The 18,321-nt window shown below is 56.9% G+C and overlaps 1 protein-coding gene across 1 annotated transcript; it reads left to right on the top strand.

The window, feature by feature from the left end:
* Positions 1 to 223: 223 nt before the first annotated feature.
* Positions 224 to 18,321, top strand: Cyp26b1 (cytochrome P450 family 26 subfamily B member 1). Its single transcript, XM_026405128.2, has 6 exons — positions 224 to 961; positions 4,504 to 4,728; positions 13,287 to 13,562; positions 13,736 to 13,891; positions 15,344 to 15,628; positions 15,991 to 18,321. The coding sequence occupies exons 1-6, from the start codon at positions 758 to 760 to the stop codon at positions 16,381 to 16,383; spliced, it is 1,539 nt and encodes a 512-aa protein (XP_026260913.1). The 5' UTR covers positions 224 to 757; the 3' UTR covers positions 16,384 to 18,321.

Here is an 18,321-nt window from a genome sequence, read left to right as displayed (position 1 = left end):
GCCCGGGGCTCTGTCGCCGGCTGCGGCCCGTCCCGGCTGCGGCTCGCCGGCTCCGCACCCGCGCTCGGGCCGCTGCGCCCGCCTCGCCGCTTCGCCCTCTGCGCCCGCCTCCGGGTGCCGCGGCGGTTCCCGGGCTCCGGCGCGTCGCCGAGGCAGCCCAGGGACGCTGGGCTCCGGCCTCTCCACTCGCCTCAGCTGGGGAGCTTTCTCCCTCGTCCCCAGAGTTTCTGGGTTCGTTGGAATTTTTGAATTCAGAATTTTTTCTTTTCACCTAGGAATTTTTTGAATACTTTTGATAAATCGATCGCACTTTCCGCTAGCTCTCTGTTCCCCTTCTTCTTTTTTTCCCCCTCGAGCAGGGGAAGGGGCTTAAGAGAGAGAGGCTCCCGCTGGATAAAGTTTTCCAAAGTTTTCCGAGTGTGATGGTTGCGGAGAGATCAAATCCACCAGCTTGACTCACGGCTTCATCTCACCACCCCTTGAGCAGCCCCTAAGCCCGCTGTAAAGGAACAAACAAACAAACAAACAAACAAAGTTACACCCCGAGTCGCCTCGTGTCTCCTCTCTTCTTTTAGGCAATCTTTCCCCCCCACCTCTCTCCGCTCCCCTCGCAGCCTCCACTCCCCTTCCCTCTGTCTCTGTTTCGGCTGGAGGTGCCAGGACCCCCGGCCGCAGCCTCCCCTCCCCCGCCGCTCCGGTCAGGCCCTCCCCTCCCCCGTCGCGGCCGGCACAGCCAATCCCCCGAGCGGCCGCCAACATGCTCTTTGAGGGCTTGGAGCTGGTGTCGGCGCTGGCCACCCTCGCCGCGTGCCTGGTGTCCGTGACGCTGCTGCTGGCCGTGTCGCAGCAGCTGTGGCAGCTGCGCTGGGCTGCTACCCGCGACAAGAGCTGCAAGCTGCCCATCCCCAAAGGCTCCATGGGCTTCCCGCTCATCGGAGAGACCGGCCACTGGCTGTTACAGGTAAGGGCGCACTCGCTCTGCTGCTCTACGGGGGTCCGCTTGCTGCGAGCGCGGGACCGACCTAGCCACGGGCAGGCCACGGGGAACGGGAGTTTGAAGGCACAGGTCCCCGCCCCGCCCCTTCCCTTCTCTCAGCCTGAGCCTCCCGGGTTTTCCCTGCCCGCCAGCTGCGTGGCTCCGAGACCTTTGGTGCCCGGTGCGCTGGTTCGGAGGATTGATAAAAAGGGTTCCAGGACCCGACGTGACTCCCAGGACTGACCTGCCTCTGTTGCTGGCGACCGAGCAGGGGCGCGTGGAGAGGCCTGGGGACTCCGCGCTCAGAGCGAGTTCGAAGGGGCGTCCAGACAGACGTGAGCCGCTTTCGCCTCTTCTTTGCGCTCCAGGTCCCGGTCGGCGTCAGCCGTTCTGGGTGTTAACAGTGTAGCTGGGAACCAAAAACTTGAGTCCAGAGAGGAGGAGGGGGACATAGCATCTTGAATTGCCCTCTTAGACCCGGGCTGTGTTCCTGCCGCTTAGCCAGGTAGTTCTTGATCCTCGCTACTGTGTGTGTTTTGTGGTGGAAGAGGAAGAAGGTAACCCAAGAAAAATGAGAGGCTAGAGTCTCAAGGGCTCTCGACTTTCGGGGAAAAGGGTCTATTTACTTATTGGGTGTGGACAGTTCAGCAGGAGAAAGAAACTTGGGAGAAGTGAGTGGGAGAGTTTGCTGTTAGAGGTTACCCAGTCCCGCTCTGGTGGTGATAATTGGGGTGGGGAGCGTCTAAGACCAGACCCAGGTAGGTAATGGGGAGATTAACCTGGAGTTAACCTTGTCAAATGCCAGACAATCGCTTTTGCAATTTGATACACACCAGGGTTTTTTTTGGGGGGGGGGGCGGGGTACACCTCTGAGATATCCGCTGGAGGGGTGTTTGAGTATACGTATGTACCCATGTTTGTCCACTGGGTGTTAATGGGCCTTAGGGGAAGCCTGAAATCCTGAAATAGACAACCCTGGCGCAGGAAAGGTGAAGCTAAAGGTGAGCGCGAGGACCTGTAGGTTTAGACGTGCGAAAGCTTGGCTTGACATTAACAGACGCGTGTAATTTTCGCAAGCGCGCGCGCACACACACACACATATATATATATACGCTCTGCACGCTCTGAACCAAGTGACAGCAGAGCATTAGTGGAGACAGGAGGGGTAGAGGTTCCTTTACCCTGTGGTCTCTGGATATCGCAAAGTTGGTCCCACTCTTATTTTGGGGAGGAATGTCCGTCCAGTGGGGTGGGGTTCACTTGAGCCAATCAGATTGTCTCCCATAAGAAATCCCCAGAACTTCCCCCTTAGGACCATACTTAAAGGGTTAACTGTGGCGGTGGTCTAGGCTTTTGGCCGCGAATTTAGAAAATAAAATAATTCACTTGGGCAATGGCTTCCTCCTTGTTAGAGCCAATTTGTGGAATCAGCCCTGTGTTGCTGTCCCTCCCCCATCTCATTTACTGACCCCCCCCCAACAACCCTGGGCGTGGTGTCCCCTTGACCTTTTTTTCCCCCCTGAATCCTACGAAGGCCCTTGGGATATGCGTCCAACCGGCACAGAGTTGGGGAGAAGGAGACCTGCGCCTCACCATCCATGCGTCCCAGGGCCCTAGATCCCGTGGGGGGGGGGAGGAATAAAGGGGTGCGTGTTGGGAGGTGCTGAAGGGGTTAATGGGAGCCCTCTGAATCCCAGCGTTTTTTCGGAGTCATTTATCAGATTTTACGGGGGACCTCCAAGGGCTCTCCTTTTCCACCGAGCGAGCGCCATCTAAACAGAGCCCAGGGCTAAAAATACAACATTTTTGTATAAATTGGACTCGCGGCCCGAGCGGCCGCCCCTATGAAAGTCCTCTTTGTGAAGACCGTGGAAACGGCGGACAAATAACTCTTTATTAATGCCACAAAAAAACGCACTTTAATTATAGTTAGGCAGATCAGAGGCGGGGGGTGGGGGCGAGGCGGCGGCGACCTCGAAATATTCACAGCTCAACTTTTGTGTCAAAAGAAAAGAAAAATAGAAGAAAAGAAGGAGAGACGGAGAGTCAGACCAAGCGAGGGATGCAGAATAGCAGACGGAGGAAGGGAACCCCGCTCTCCATCCCCTCCTCTGTCGCACCCTACCTCCGCCTTGATTTTTCTTAAAGGGGTAGAGGCCGTCTACAAAGGCGTCACGATGTGTGTGTGTGTGTGTGTGTGTGTGTGTGTGTGTGTGTTGGGGATTGGTTCTCTCGACCCTCCAGCCTGGGAGCAGGACTGCGTCCCCTGCGGCCGGGCCCCCTTCTTGGCAGCTCAGGAGCTGCCGACTCGCTCCCTGTCGCGCGCTGGGGCTGGAGGCGCATGTGGAAAAGTGATTAGGGATCCGAGTTCTGCAGAGTCACTTTTCGCTGCGCTAGAGTGTATACACGTCTAGCTGGAGAATAGCTTTCCGTGGAAGGAAGGAAAATGAGGAGGGGGACCAACCCGGGAAAGGGGTAGCCAAGTTGTCCCGTCGGGAAAGACTGAGCCGGTAGGTCTATAAGTCTGTTAGCAGGCTGGAGGAGAGGCTGGACAGGTAGCGCCCCTCCCCTTTTCACCCGGTGCTGCCCAGGCTGGAGAAGGGTTAATTTGGGCTGTGGTGGCGAGCGCCGACGTCAAAGGTGAGCGAGACGCCCCTGCCCCCGCCCCTGTGAGGTCCCCCAGGTTTCCGGTACCCGCGCGCGGCGGGCTCCGCCAGCTCTTTCGAGCGCTGGTCCCGGACCGGGGCCCCGCAATCCTCGGCTCGCGCCACAGCCGCCGCCGTCGGGATCCGGTTACCTGCCCGGGTCGCCCCGCCCGGTCCCACCCCGCCCAGCGGGAAGCGCCTTCCGCCGCGCTCCCTTTCCAAACTCCAGGGCGGCGACGAAAGTCCGTCTCAGTTATTTCCAGGGCAAAATGCTTTAGGAAAATCGCGGCTCACAGCCCATAACTCCACCCTGAAGAGCCCGCGGAGGGCCGCAGGGTCCCTGCGCGGGCCACACCGGAGAACAGCGGAAACTCCAATCCCAGTCTCTAGTGACTGCCTCCGGGCACCGACCGCTCACCGCTATAAATAATCTTTGGCCTGCGGCCACCCCGCGGGGTCTCGCCAGCTCGTGGCCCGGAGCCTGGAAATATTTATTCCGAGAGGCTCACGAGCGCGGAGTGGCGGGGGTGGTGGTGGGGCGGAGGGTTGAGGAGTGGGGGGCGGAGGCTTTAGCTTCAGGTCCAGCCATCCGGGATACCTTTTCCCTCCCTAAAGTCATTACTAAAAAACAGCGTCCCGGGGGTGCCCCTGGGCCTCCCGCCTCCTCGCATTATTTATTATACTCTAGGCCCTACTTCCCAGTTCTGTGCACGCTATGAAAAATAAAACCTGCATGCGTGTCTGTGTGTGTGTATGGGGTGGGGGGGGTTGGGAGAGTTGGGGGGTTGGGGGTGGGGGAGTTGGGGGGAGTGGGATCAGCTGCCCTGGCCGGCCTCGCAGACCTGTGAGCCCTGAGAGAGGTCTCTTGTGTGGCTCCCACAGGGTTCGGGCTTCCAGTCGTCCCGAAGGGAGAAGTATGGAAACGTGTTCAAGACACACTTGCTGGGGCGCCCGCTGATCCGGGTGACCGGTGCAGAGAACGTACGCAAGATCCTCATGGGAGAGCACCACCTCGTGAGCACCGAGTGGCCACGCAGCACGCGTATGCTGCTGGGCCCTAACACGGTGGCCAACTCCATTGGCGACATTCACCGCAACAAGCGCAAGGTAAGAGCTCTGATTCTTTTCATCTACACCTCAGGAGTTCACGGAGCCAGCCTAGGAGCGTCCCGACTCAAATCTGCACTCTCTTTTGTGCATGATGCTTCAGGACTCCGCAGTTCTCTCCCTAGACGGCTTTCAGCGTGAATCCAGGGCCTATGGAGGCCTTCTTCTGGTCCACTCTCTTGCTGGCCTACTGCGCGGCGGGCACCACCAGGCCCACGGGGGCTTGTTTGAGGGCAGTTTGGACAAACTTTGAACGTTTGAGATCAGGGAGTCCAACGCCTATCCTAGCAGTGCTCCACAGAACTGGAACAAGAAGGGGGCGGGGCGGGACAGTTGGCCTGCGCTTTCCTTTTCTCCGCTTTTCCTCCGAGAATTGCAAGGATTGATCATTCTAAAAATCAAACCTGGCCCTCCAGCCACAGGTTGCCTTGAGGTCGATGCAAGCGTGTGATGTGCAGGGGGAGCTGGGGACAACATGTGGGCAGCGGTTAGCGGGCCTTGCCAGAGAGAGGTACGGTGAGCTTTGGGCCCCTGAGCGCACCTTTAACCGTAGGGGAAAGGAGAGGGGTGGGAGAATAGCCTGGGAGCGGGCTGAGGATCAAAGTGCCCCTACCCCCAGTTTAAAGAGGAAGAGAAAGTGGGTGTTTATCCTGTGGATTTCCCGAGCGGCTGAATGAGGCGCAGAGGAGGCGAGCCAGCGCTCACTGAGCAAGCCTCCCCACCCCCTCCCAGAGCTGCGCGGCCACCGCAGCGGCTGCGGCTCTGAGCGCGGGCGGCGCGTGCTGTTTGAACTGCAGTAACCCGTAAGCTGAGCCGGCGGGCGGGCGGGGCGCCGGCCTGCGGGCTTGAAGCCGCCAAAAGGGAGGCTGCATGGCTCCCCCACTCCATTTTTTCCATTGGGTCAGAGGAATCACCCAAGTTTGGAACCTAAAGGAAAGGAAGAGGCGGCCTCTCATTCCCGAAGGAGTGGTGGAGCGCTGGAGAGGGGAGGGGCAACCCCCACCGCCAGCAGCCTGTGTGCGAGGTGGTCTCGCTGAATGTGGGCAATTGTGCTGTACTTGCCGACACGGCCCATAGTATTTGATGTTCTCTGAACCGCCTGTGAAGAGTAATTCTCCGTGGCAGACAACCGAAGGAAAAATCCAGCAGAGGAGTCTGGTGTGCATGTAACCCCAAGAGTCCCCCGGTAAAGCGTGTATTTCAGAATCTGGAAAGGGGCTCCCAAAGGCATCTCTCTCCCATCTGCTTTACTCAGAGCTGGAAGCAGTTAACTGCAGCTTGGGGACAAATGTGGGGAGGTTCTGGGACGGGGGCTCTGAGGTGTTCTGGAGAGTGTTGGGGAGGGGAAGGGAGCTATAGGCTTAGAAATGAGGGTTTTTCAAATGTGGACAGTGATTTTTTTCTCTTTAGTTTCTGAGACTCCACTAAAAGCCCATTCCAGAGAGTGAGGAGAGAGCTGAGACTCAGGAATAAGTCTGAGATATAAGTCTGCTTCATTTCCTCTTTGTAGGGGTTTGATGCAAAGTGGGACCCTGAGGCTTAGGTAGAGTAGGAGGTGAACCAGGTCAAGCAACAAAGAAATAGCAGGGCAAGGTCTGCAACACAAGTAGTCCTGCTCAGTCCTGCCCATTTGGGGCTGCTGGAAGCTGAGGTGGGGCTAGGTTACTGGGAAGAAGGAAGAGGCTTGATCAGGACCTAGTGTGAGACCCCAGGGGGTAAAGCAAGGCTTTCTGATGGCCCTGTTGCCTTGGAGTCCCACCTCTATCTGTCTGACTTAGCTTTGAACCTCCAGTGCTAGGTGGAGAAAGCATACCTGGAAAGACCCCAGGTTTTGGACTACTTTGTCCTTTTGTAGGCAAGGGGACAAGAAAGAGCACAGCATAGATGAAGTGCCAGAGGAATACACAGGATAGGAAGACTGGGAATTGGGCTGGAGGTGGGGCCAGAAACTGATGACTATGGCTGAGGGATCCAAATTCTCCCTCTTCTGAGCACTTGATCCTCTAGCTTCTTAGAGAATTTCTAGAAACCAATTCATCCTGAGTCTTCAGAACCACAATGCCATAATGGACTAGTTGTGTGTTTGCTATGTGGAGTGTGGCCGGGGGTCATAAACATAGCCAGACAAAAGGATCCTTTCCCCAAATCTCCATGATCAATGATCCTGAGTTTCCTGAACCACATAGAAAGCCTTGGGTCAGGTACAGAGAAGCAGGAAACTTGATCCTTGCCCTCAAGAAGGAGATTCTGGTAGACAGGTTAAGAGTACTCTGAGGACTTTTTTTTCTGAATACCCATGTTGTCCTGGAAAGATTGGCCAGTCTTTGGGACCCAAGGCCTGGAGAGTACCATATGGCCAGGACAGGGCTGCAGGATACCACTCACACTACTAAATCTAACCCATGCAGTAGTTAGGGACCTGTCTGGAGAGTGGGTTGCTGGGCTGGACTCTGGCCTGGTTAAGATGTACGTGCAGGAAGTGGGGCCCAGGTGTGCTGGGGCCAGGCTGGCAGGGATCTAGAAGCGTCACTGTTTCCATTGGGGCTGGTGGCCCACCCCTTCTCTGGGAGGTCTGGCCAGATGTGCATGGAGGGGGCTCCTCACTGCCATCACTGCATTCCAGGTGTTTGGCCTGGCTGCCCTGGTGGTCTGGGGCCAGCTGGGATAGGTTTGCCAGGAAGAAAGTCCAGAAAATCTTACCTAGTCTAATGGTATCACCCACAGAAGTCAGGCCCGTGCAGCTAAGACTTCAAATTTCCTCCATCCTCCTTTGGCACCCCTCCCCAACTCAGGGTCAGGAGTGTCCCTGATAGAGTACGTAGGGAGGGGTATTGCCCAGGAAGGGTAAATAGTTGGACATGTGGAGGTGAGAAGGTTGTCAGAGACATGGAGAAGGATTTCGGGGGTGGGGTTTGGGTGCCACACAACAGGATTGGGCATCTTCTCTTTTCCTTTGATGACAGGGCTGGGTCTCTTTGCACCAAGAAATTAGCAGCTTCAATGCACCCCAGACAGTGGTCCCTAGATACCCATAGGAATCTTGGAGAACATCTCAGAAGATACATTTAGCCGTGAAGCCCCTGGACTGGGGACCTCAGAAGTAGTCTCCTTGTCCCTTCTACTCAGGCCCCTGCCTACAGAGCCTTCTGTGCCTGAAGCTGAGGTGGGGGAACAGGCTTTGGAGGCAGGAATCAAGAAGCACTTCCTACCCATCCACCATCCCTCACTGACCTGGCCTTTGGGCCTTGTCCTGGAATGCAGGTGGAGGTCAGGTTCAGGGACAATTCACTCCTCTCACAAACCCAGTATGTCCTGGGGTTTCTGCTGGGTTTACCTAGGAGTTTCCCCAGCAGGAGGGCCTGGGATGGCAGGATTCTGGGGGAGGCTAGCCCACACCTGGCTTTGTGAGGCCTTTGTACCAATGCACAGTCTCTGGTTGCACAGTCATATCCAAATGTCTCAACTCGGGACAGAAGGTCCAACCTGATTATGTGAAAAGGCGGGTGGCACTGACAGGCGGCAGAGCTACTGGGAGCTGTGCCCTAGTTGCCTAGTGTTGGCACAGAGCCTTTATTCTGCCAGCCAAAGTCCTTCACCCAAAAGTTACTGTAGCACCAGTGGTAGGGGTGCATAGGGCTGCTGAGTGGGCGGGTGGCAGGAGCGGATCCCTCTGAAGGTCAGTGGGGGAGGAAGCTCATGGTCAGCCACCAGGGTGCCTCCCTCTGCATTCCCTTGTGCCAGGCAGTGGGCAGGTGGGCGGGCTGGGCGTGGGGGCAGCCTCCTCCTGTTTTTCCTCATTATGTCCTTCTTCCAGGGGCGGGGAGTACAAGGCTATGGTGCAGATTGATGTGTCTGCTCACTCTCCCAGCCTTGGAAGACAAATGTGGCCTTGGCCGGGGTCTGTTCTGGCATTGAGCCCCTGTGTCAGTCTCCCTATCCATCCTGGGCTCCCCAGGCCTAAAAGAAGGAACTCCTTTAGAAATGCTGACAACAACCCAGAACAACCTCAGCATGGGCCTTACCCTTAGAACAGACTGGGCCCATCACAGAGGATCCTTTCAGATTCCTAATTTCAGAGCCCATCAGTGCTGGTAGAGGGCAGCTTGATGGGGTCTGGAGTGGTGGGAGGCACAGGGCTTCAGGGTGCCTGCTGGGTGTGGCCAGTCATGCCCTGCACTGTGACCTTGGGAAGCCCTTCTTGTGGGTCTCAGCTTTTCAAGGGGATTTTGTTGTGGCTGGAAAGGAGGAAGAGCAAGGGGCCATCTTTTGTGATTAGGGGCTCAGCAGGTACTTGCAAATGCTACCTCCCCTCCCCTACCACCTTGGTTCTATGTGTTGAAGAGTTAGGGCAGTGGGGTGAGACCATCAGAGCTGGAGTCCAATGGGGGACAGGCACTCTGTTCCTATGGACACAGGGAAGGGACATGTGCAGGCTGGGGAGGGGGATGTCTGGGCCCACCCCTCCCAACCAGAGGTACTGAATGGGGATGGGTGCAGGGTGAAGTCTGAGCCCAGTGGAAATGCAGGCAGCTGGGAGATGACTCCTCTCTTGTCCCCCTCCTTGGATATAAAGTACACACCTTGGCGTCACCCCTGTGCGGACGGATGGCTGCCTCGGTGGCTGCCTGCCTTCTGTTATTCTTTCCATTCCATGGGCTTGGCTCTGGTGGCTTGGCCAGGTGGCTTGCCCGGGCCCCCACCCCTCCTGTGCAGCCGCTTCCATTCCTCCCAGTCTGAGTCACTGGCTGGGGCAATGGGCTTCCTCTTCAGCTCTTATCTGCCCATTTGTTTGTCCAGGCATCTATAGCTGCCAGCAGATGAAAGAGAGGTTACCTGGTCAGATGGGGTGTGGGGTCTCACAGAGCTATCCCCCTCCCAGGGGCACTGGATGAGGGGCGAAGAGACCTGGCGGCAGGGGAATGGTCAGGACGTTTCTAGGAACAATTACAGGGAATCAAAGCTTTATCAAGCTCCAGTGGGGCCCCAGGCCCTTGTTGTGGAATTAGCTCCCCTTCCCGAGGGAGGGAGAGAGCAAGGACTTGGGCTCTTGAACTCATTGTGTTGTTAGGGACACTGGCGAGGTTTGAGGGTTATCCAAGGATATGCCTTAAGGTGGGAGCCCATCCTTCCTCCTGCCCCTGTCCCCGCAGCTCCCACAGGGTCACAGGGATGAGCATTCCCAAGTCTCCTGGGACCCTCTGCCCGTGCCCTCCCCCCACACCAAGTCTGGTGCGTGGTCCATACCTGCAGCTCCCTCTGCAGAGCTTTGCCTGGACCTGGGCTGGTTCCCAGTGACCTTTGTCCAGCATTCTTGGCTCATTTTTGGGAATTCCCAGGGAAGCCCCAGAGGGAAACGAAGCAGGCCTGGCTCCGATGATGACTGTGGTCAGGCCAGTCGGCTCTGGGGGCCGGAACCCTCCTCTCTTCACATTGAGCCACTCCCGGGCACCTTCCCAGTGTGCCCGAGTCTTGACCCCAGCAGGCGGCAGCCTCAGACCCAGCCCGCCCCAACTGGGCCCAGGCCTCCCTCTGCCCTGGCGGACACCTCCGCCTCCGCCCGTCCTTTGTGGTGGGCGGTGGTTTCTGGTTTGCTCTGGCTTTGGGAAGTGGCTGTGTTGTTCACCCTGGGCACAGACCCAGGGATGAAACCCTGGAGTCTTCCCAGTTCCTGGGAGGACCCCATGCCTGTGCAACAGCTGGGCTGGAGGAGGGGCATGGACTTGGTGACCTCTGAGCAAAGCCTGCCCAGGGCTGGGATGCCTGCCACCCACCTTTGTGTGACTTCTCCACCTCAAGGGGGCTCCAAGGAAAATCGGGACAGCTGAGTATGAAAAAGACCTTGGAACATCCGGATGGACCCCTCATAAAACCAGTGGGAGAGCTAAGACCCAGGGCAGCAGGAACCTGTTGGCTGTCACTTAGCAAGCCCGAGATTGGTCTAGACAAGAGCCCTGATCCTCGCTTCAGTTCTTTTTTCAGCGGCTTCACCTCAGAGCCTGCAGGGTATCAGGGAGCTCCTGGTCTTACTCAGGACCCCTTTCCACGTCTAGGTCAAATGTGGACTCCCTTTCTTGAATTGCCTTGCTCAGTCCCAGGTCCCTCTGGGTCCTCTGTCTTCTTGGGTTGTCAGGGCCCTCCAGGGCTCCAAAGCCAGAGGAGGTGTGATTCAGCTGGCCATCACTAGAGGGCGCAGGGAATGTAAACTAGTGGACAGACAAGACTTGTCAGTGGTCCTGTATGGCTCTTCCTCAAGGGGCAGGGGAGGCACGTCCATCCCCTTTGGAAACTCTGGGATGGCTCCTCCTCGGTCACCATAGCTCAGCTGGGATGTGAGAATGGGGGCCTAGAAGGCACTCTCCAGGTGGCTTACGCATTGTTGGGTTTTGGGCTACTTAACAGGGATCAGCGTCTATTTGGCAAGTGGTTATAGTGTTCAGGTGCTCTGTGGGTTTCGAAGAGGTCACTTGGCTCAGCCTCACCTCTTTATAGATGAGGAAACTGAGATTTGGGACAGGGTGACTTGGCCACAGTCACATAGTAAGTTGGTGGATGATCCCTGATTACAGCTCAGGCCTCTTGGTGCCTGGTCTCTTTCCCCATCACCCCACTGTATCCTGGGACCTAGCTGGCTTTGACTTTGGCTGGTCCTGGTGCGTATAGCCTTTGCCATATCCCCCTTCCATACGCTCATTTTGGGGCCCAGGTCTTCTGGGTGATGGGGGCCCTGGCCATCCCCTACCCTTATCCCCTCCATAACAGTATCCCTAGTCTGATCAACTCTGGAAACTGCGGCTTCCAGTCCCCTCCTGCTCCACTGCCAGCTTCCCTACAGTGGCCTGGTCACTGCAAAGTTGTCCTGACTCCCAGTCTCATTTCCCAACGAGCTTGTTCACTTCTGTGCAGCACTTTCTGCACACCCCCTAGTTTCTTGGCTGTTTTCTAAGGGTCCTTAGTCGGCTAGTATTGGGATCTTGGGGCAGAGTCTCCTCCCACCCATCAGGACCCCCTTTCCAGACTCCTAAGGACACCATAGTGAAGGCTGAGCACGCAGCACTGCTTTTATTCATAATCCTCCAGGACCCCTGGAAATTCTCTGGGACCCCGAACCTGTGCAGGGTGTGAGTGACTCATATAGGCCTGAGCGGACCTAGGGGACCTCCTATCATCCTTCTACCTTTCAGCTGTCCCTTTGTAGCAGGAGTGGCCCCAAACAGTGTGGGCCTCTCTGCCCCTCACTGGTCTCCCTCCCCCTCCCTCTGCCCACCGGGAATTTCGGAATGAAAGTGCTATTGTGCGCGCCTGGCTGGGCCACTGAAGGGCCAGCACTGTTATTCCTGCAAACCAGCCTCCCATTAGCCATGCAGGGCCCAGGCCAGGAAAATGTTACCTTTTCCTTCTCGAGCTGACTGCAGGGGAAATTCTCACATTTACAGTTTGTGCGGTGGTTGTGTTTGGGGGGCAGGGGGGAGGGTGCGCGCATGTGTGTGGTTTGCATGGAGCCCTGGGGGCTCCTTCCTTGCACTGCCCTTCTGCTCTCTGACTTCACCTATGACCCTTCCCTAAGCTCCAGTGGGAGGCACCCACTTCTACTCTAGACTCTGAGGGGTTATAAGTGAGACCCACAGGCCGTCAGTAAATAAACTAACACCCTCCCTCTCCTGCATACCTGGGGCAACTGTGAGTGTATGTGTGGGGGCTGCTGAGCCAATCACGAGGCCTCAAGGCAAGGGGGGTGGAAACAGGGACTTCTTGACTACTTAAGATGGTCCTGGAAGGTGCAGGGAATTAAAAGGGCTTCTGCTTGTCTTTATGATCTTTTGGGGTGGAAAGCCATTGTCCTCATTTCTGCCTCTGGACCCAGCCATACCAAAGACATGTTCATGGCCCAGCTATTAATAAAGGCCCTAGAATTCCTGCCCAGTGGTTGTTGCATGGGAAGTGGGAATAATTTTGGTTCCCAGGAAGTACTGCTTATTCTAGAATTATGGTCCTTCTTGCCCTTCCATCAGGGGAGTAGGAGAGCTGTTGATTGCTCTCCTACCTCTTCCCTGTCCAGGTACTCACTCAGGACTCAATTCTGGGTATTGGGGAATGGGCCCCTGCAATGGAAGACAGCCTCCCTGCTCGAGCTCCACTTGTCCCACCAAGGCTGGAACAGCCACATGCCCCCAGACTTTTTGGCAGCTGGACTGCAAAGTCCCCAAGGCTTTGCCATCATGTGGAGCATGTATTTTTCTGGGGGCTGAGGAAAGAGATGATAGCCAGGTCACCCTGTGAGTTATGTGGAAGTTTCTGGCTTTGAGTAAAAATGCTTATGAATTGTGTGTTCATTTTGTCCTCCCCTGCCTGTCCCTCCCCCAGTTAGGGGAAGTAGAATGAGGTTCACAGTGGGGGACCCCACAAGGGCCCTGTGTCTGGAGGCCCCTGGGGCCTCAGCAGGAGGGAGAGAGGACGGGGTGTTCCCTGGTTGTGGTCATGGGATCTGTGCCTCCACCCAGCAGAGTGAAAGCCGGGTCAGCTTAGGGGCCAAGCTCACTGCCTGCTGATCTGCCCTCCAGATCTTCTCCAAGATCTTCAGCCATGAGGCCCTGGAGAGCTACCTGCCCAAGATCCAGCTGGTGATTCAGGACACGCTGCGTGCCTGGAGCAGCCAGCCTGAAGCCATCAACGTGTACCAGGAGGCGCAGAAGCTCACCTTCCGCATGGCCATCCGGGTGCTACTGGGCTTCAGCATCCCTGAGGAGGACCTTGGGCACCTCTTTGAGGTCTACCAGCAATTTGTAGAGAATGTCTTCTCCCTGCCTGTTGACTTGCCCTTCAGTGGCTACCGGCGGGTAAGCGCACCCAGGGCCTGGAAGGCCACCCTTGAAAACGGACCACTGAGACTGAGACGGGCACGGGGCACCAGACCCAGGGGAGAGGTGTCAGTGGGAGGGTGGGCTGGAGCCTCCCCTGGCAGTCCTGAGGCCCTGCCCTTTCTGTGGCTTACCGGCCCTTTCCCCCTCAGGGCATTCAGGCTCGGCAGATCCTACAGAAGGGGCTGGAAAAGGCCATCAGGGAGAAGCTTCAGTGCACCCAGGGCAAGGACTACTCGGATGCCCTGGACATCCTCATCGAGAGCAGCAAGGAGCACGGGAAGGAGATGACCATGCAGGAGCTGAAGGTGGGGTGGGGTGACTCCTGCAGCCAGCAGCACCCGCACTCGTCCTCTGTTCTGGGGCCTCCCCTGCAGTGGGTAGAAAGGTGCCTGGCCATTTCCTCCTGTTCTGGTCTGGCTCTGCACATGCGTTCTGAGCAGCTGTGGCTGCCGTTGCACCTGGGCTGGAAGGTGCTGGACAAGAAGCTGAGCTGTGTCCTTGCCCAGCTGTGAAGGATACAGTGGGGCCACCCTGTCTGCCCACAGCAGCAGAGGGCTCAGGGCTATGCACACCTCCGATGATGTGCCCATAGTCACATCTACCATTTTTTAAGAGGATGCTGAAAATTGGTGCTTAGGCTCAGTGTCGGTGGCTTGTTGACGACACCTTAACCCCACAGAACCTCCCAGGCACTAAGTTCATTATCTCATTTCATTTCATGGCCACCAAAGAAAACACAGGTCTAGAGAGGAAGCCACTTGCTTGAGGCCAGCATCAGCCCTGGGGGAGATTTGGTTCTTTCTTGGGGTCTCCTCCAACCCCCAAGACTTCTCCAGTGGGTGACCCTTTGAACTCTCTTCCTTCCCACCTGCCTAAGCCTCACTGGCCTGCAGTCACCTGAACTGCTCACTCTGGACCCCGTGCACAGCTTCCCTGCACTGTCTGGGGTGTTCACCTGAGGAATGTCCCCAGACTCTGCTCACCTGCTCACTTGCCACGTGCCACAGACACCCTTCCCCATGCTCTTTCATCTCCTGTTCTTGCCCCATCTTTTTCCTTGGGAGGAAGGAAGAGGCCACAATGACTTTCCCATTTCACAAGTTTTCATGCCATGGCAAGTAAAGGACCCAGGCCCCTTCACCACCCCTCTGGGCCCAGCATCCAGATTTGTAAATGCAGGCTTCAGAATGAAGTGGCCTGTGGGGACTTTTCTGAAGCCTCTCTGGGGCCACCTCCCCTCAGTCTTCCTACCGTAGTCTTCTTCTAGGTCTTCAAGGATATGGTCCCAGGCAGCCTCCAGACCCTGTCTGCCCTTCTGGCCACTAACAGGTGTCCCACTTCCAGGGACGGAGGAAGGAGCCAGAGCCAGGAATAGGAAGGCCAGGGCTTGGACCCCATTATCTGCCACATGCATGGTGCGCGGCTCTTCTTCTGTGAGCTCATAGCACTGACTAGGCCTGTTGCTACTGGCCCAGGAGTCCAGCAATGAATGGAAAGTGGCCCTAACCTAAGGAATCAACTGGCTAGTGTTTCTGCCCTGGGTGGCAGCCGGGTGTCTCCTGCCCAGCCAAGAACTAGCTGTGACCCCTGTGTCCACGGCAGTCCTAAGTTTCCAGCATATGAGGCTCAGGGCAGCAGTGGGAACAGGCAGGGCCCAGTGCAGATGACCCTGTGTACTGGGGACCCTGGCACAATGGAGCTGCCCTGCTTGGCTGGTCCCAGATGGCCAACAGCACCTTTCCTCTCTGCTGCTGCAGGATGGGACCCTGGAGCTGATCTTCGCGGCCTATGCCACCACGGCCAGTGCCAGTACCTCACTTATCATGCAGCTGCTGAAGCACCCCGCCGTCCTGGAGAAGCTGCGGGAAGAGCTGCGGGCCCAGGGCATCCTGCACAGTGGCGGCTGCCTCTGTGAGGGCACCCTGCGCCTGGACACGCTCAGCGGGCTGCGCTACCTGGACTGTGTCATCAAGGAGGTCATGCGTCTGTTCACGCCCATTTCTGGCGGCTACCGCACCGTGCTCCAGACCTTCGAGCTAGATGTGAGGCTGGGCCGGGGGTGATGGCTGGGGTTCAAGCTGACCCATAAGAAAAGACCCCCCTGTACCTCAGTCTGATGGGGAGACAGTGCTTGATTTCAGGGAGCTTTCAGGCAGGAGAGAGACACAGCCCCGAATGCAGAGTGGGGAGAAGCCAACCTGGGTGTCATGGAACTGCCACACAGGGGAGTGGACCTGCATGCTGAGCAGGCCAGTCCTGGGGAGCCCCGGGGGTGGGGGAGATTTCTCTAGGAAGAGGCAGGTCTTGAGCACCTGGGATGGGGCAAGGCAGCTGGGCACTCCTGGGCCCTCCCTCGGCCTCCTCCGGTGCTCACACCCCTCTCCCCGACCCCATCTTGCTCCAGGGCTTCCAGATTCCCAAAGGCTGGAGCGTTATGTACAGCATCCGGGATACCCATGACACGGCACCTGTGTTCAAAGACGTGAACGTGTTTGACCCCGACCGCTTCAGTCAGGCGCGAAGTGAGGACAAGGATGGCCGCTTCCATTACCTCCCATTTGGTGGCGGGGTCCGGACCTGCCTGGGCAAGCACCTGGCCAAGCTGTTCCTGAAGGTGCTGGCGGTGGAGCTGGCCAGCACCAGTCGCTTTGAGCTGGCCACCCGGACCTTCCCCCGCATCACCTTAGTCCCTGTCCTGCACCCCGTGGATGGCCTCAGTGTCAAGTTCTTTGGCCTGGACTCCAACCAGAACAAGATTCTGCCTGAGACGGAGGCTATGCTGAGTGCCACCGTCTAGCAGAGCTCAGGCCCTTGCGCACCTCCGCCCAGCCCAGCAGAGGGGGTGGGGTGACAGAAGTAGAAACCTGTGTGTAGGAGGGGGCCGGAACCTGGGAGGGCCAGTGGCCCCCATACTTGTCCTCCCCCAGGCACCTCTCCCCCTTGGAAAACCTACCGAAAGCCAAAAGGGTCCCGTTCTTTCAGGGAACCCGGCTCCCCTCCTGGCTCCTGCTCTCTCCAGAGTCCCCCCACTTCCCACCAGCTTAGCTCCTGGGAAAGGGCCTGGCTGGGCTCTGCATGCCCGTTACAGTGTTAAGTGTCAGTTGGCTGTGCTGCAGTGTACCTGTGACCTGAACTGGTTCCCTCCTTTGTCTTTTAGTTGGCGGCCAGGTGGTTGTGCTGGGGGAGGGAGGAAAAGAGGCCCCCCTGCCCTGTGCTCTCTTCAGCACCCCACCCCACTGCTCAGACAGTGCTCCTCCTGCGGTGGCTGGCAAAGAACAGCATCCTGGGTAATCTAACACAAGTGCACCTGAGCTGGGAGGGGTTGCCACCAGCCCAGAGGGCACCTCCTACCCAGCCCTGCCAGTTTGGACATTTGAAATTACTATTGCTGCTACTAGTTCTCTCCTCGCCTTGGGGCACAGGAGCCCCAGGCCTGATCCCCAGCATTCTCCCTGGTGCCCCTGGGCAGGCGCACTGACATCCCTACCCTTCCCCCAGGCGGGACCCCACTGAGCCAGGTGCTCCCTGCTCTACATACCAAACGGAGGCCCTGGGCTTACCCCTGGCTCACACCTCCCTTCCTCCAGAGTCTGTATTTATTCACTGATCTTGGCCATACTGATTTCTGGAGCAAATATCTTCTCCACCCTCTAGCCTCCATGCCATCTGTCCTCCTCAGGACTTCTGTGAATGAAGAGGAAGGGGTCTCTGGTCAAACCCAGCTCCTCTCCCCTACCCCCCAGCCAAGAACTGAACAGCCTTCCTGTGCCCCAAATTAACTTCAGAGCCTCACTCTCGGCTAAAATCCACTGTCTGCCTGTTGTCACCTGGTAGAGATGGGGAACTAGCCCATTGCCACCTCCTGTCCTGTCAGAAGTCCTGATCATGTAGATTTGGAGGCTACCACAGTCTTACTTGGCCACTGTTCACCCCAGTGCCCCCCAACTCCACTAATGAGTATGGGGCAGGATACGGGTTCTTCTGATGGAGCTTGAGGCCTCCGTCTTCCTTTCCTTAACCCTTACCCTTTGACCTTAGCCCTTGAGAAGGTGACCTTGAAGTCCCTTCCACCTCTAGGCCAAGCCACTATCTGCTTAAGCCCAGCTCAGGGGTGTGGGGAGGGGGAGAAGGCAAAAGCAAGAGGGGAGGAGGAGATACTTCCCCAGAGCTGATTCAGGCTCTTGAGGGGCCTGGAGGCCCAGGGGGGAGGCTGAGCAGAGCTGAGGAGGAGGGTAAGTGCCATTTGTCAGAAGGGATTTGGTTGTGGATGGGCCAGTCGGGATGACCTGATAGAGGAGGAGTCGCTCCCGCCACTGGTGTTTTGAGCATTGGCAATTGGGATGCCTCCTGGGAGTGGTTTTGAGGGCCTTTGGTGAGTCTCTAAGCAAATTTGTCTGTTTTCAGAATTTTCATTGCTTTCTGTGTTTTCCTTTGGCTTTTTGATGTTATAAAAGCAATGAATCCTCTTTAGTGCAAAAAACAAAACAAACAACTCAAAAGAAAGTAGCACATGAGGATCCCCCAACTGCCAGGCTGAGCAGCTCATGGTGTCTAGTGGGCAGACCCACAAAAGACCCCACTCACATCTCCCCAAAGGGACCCTGATCAGGGATGGGGTCACACCACACAGAATGTCCTATAATCACCGATTCCCAAATGTTTCATGTTTCCTGCTTTTATTATTATTATTTTTTCACTACTAAAAAATCAGTGTGGGACAAACATAGTGGCAGAG

Source organism: Urocitellus parryii, chromosome 12 (genome assembly GCF_045843805.1).
Source record: "Urocitellus parryii isolate mUroPar1 chromosome 12, mUroPar1.hap1, whole genome shotgun sequence".
In the NCBI taxonomy this organism is placed as follows: domain Eukaryota; kingdom Metazoa; phylum Chordata; class Mammalia; order Rodentia; family Sciuridae; genus Urocitellus; species Urocitellus parryii.
Note: the sequence above shows the minus strand (reverse complement) of the source record. Positions and strands in the feature narration are given on the sequence as shown.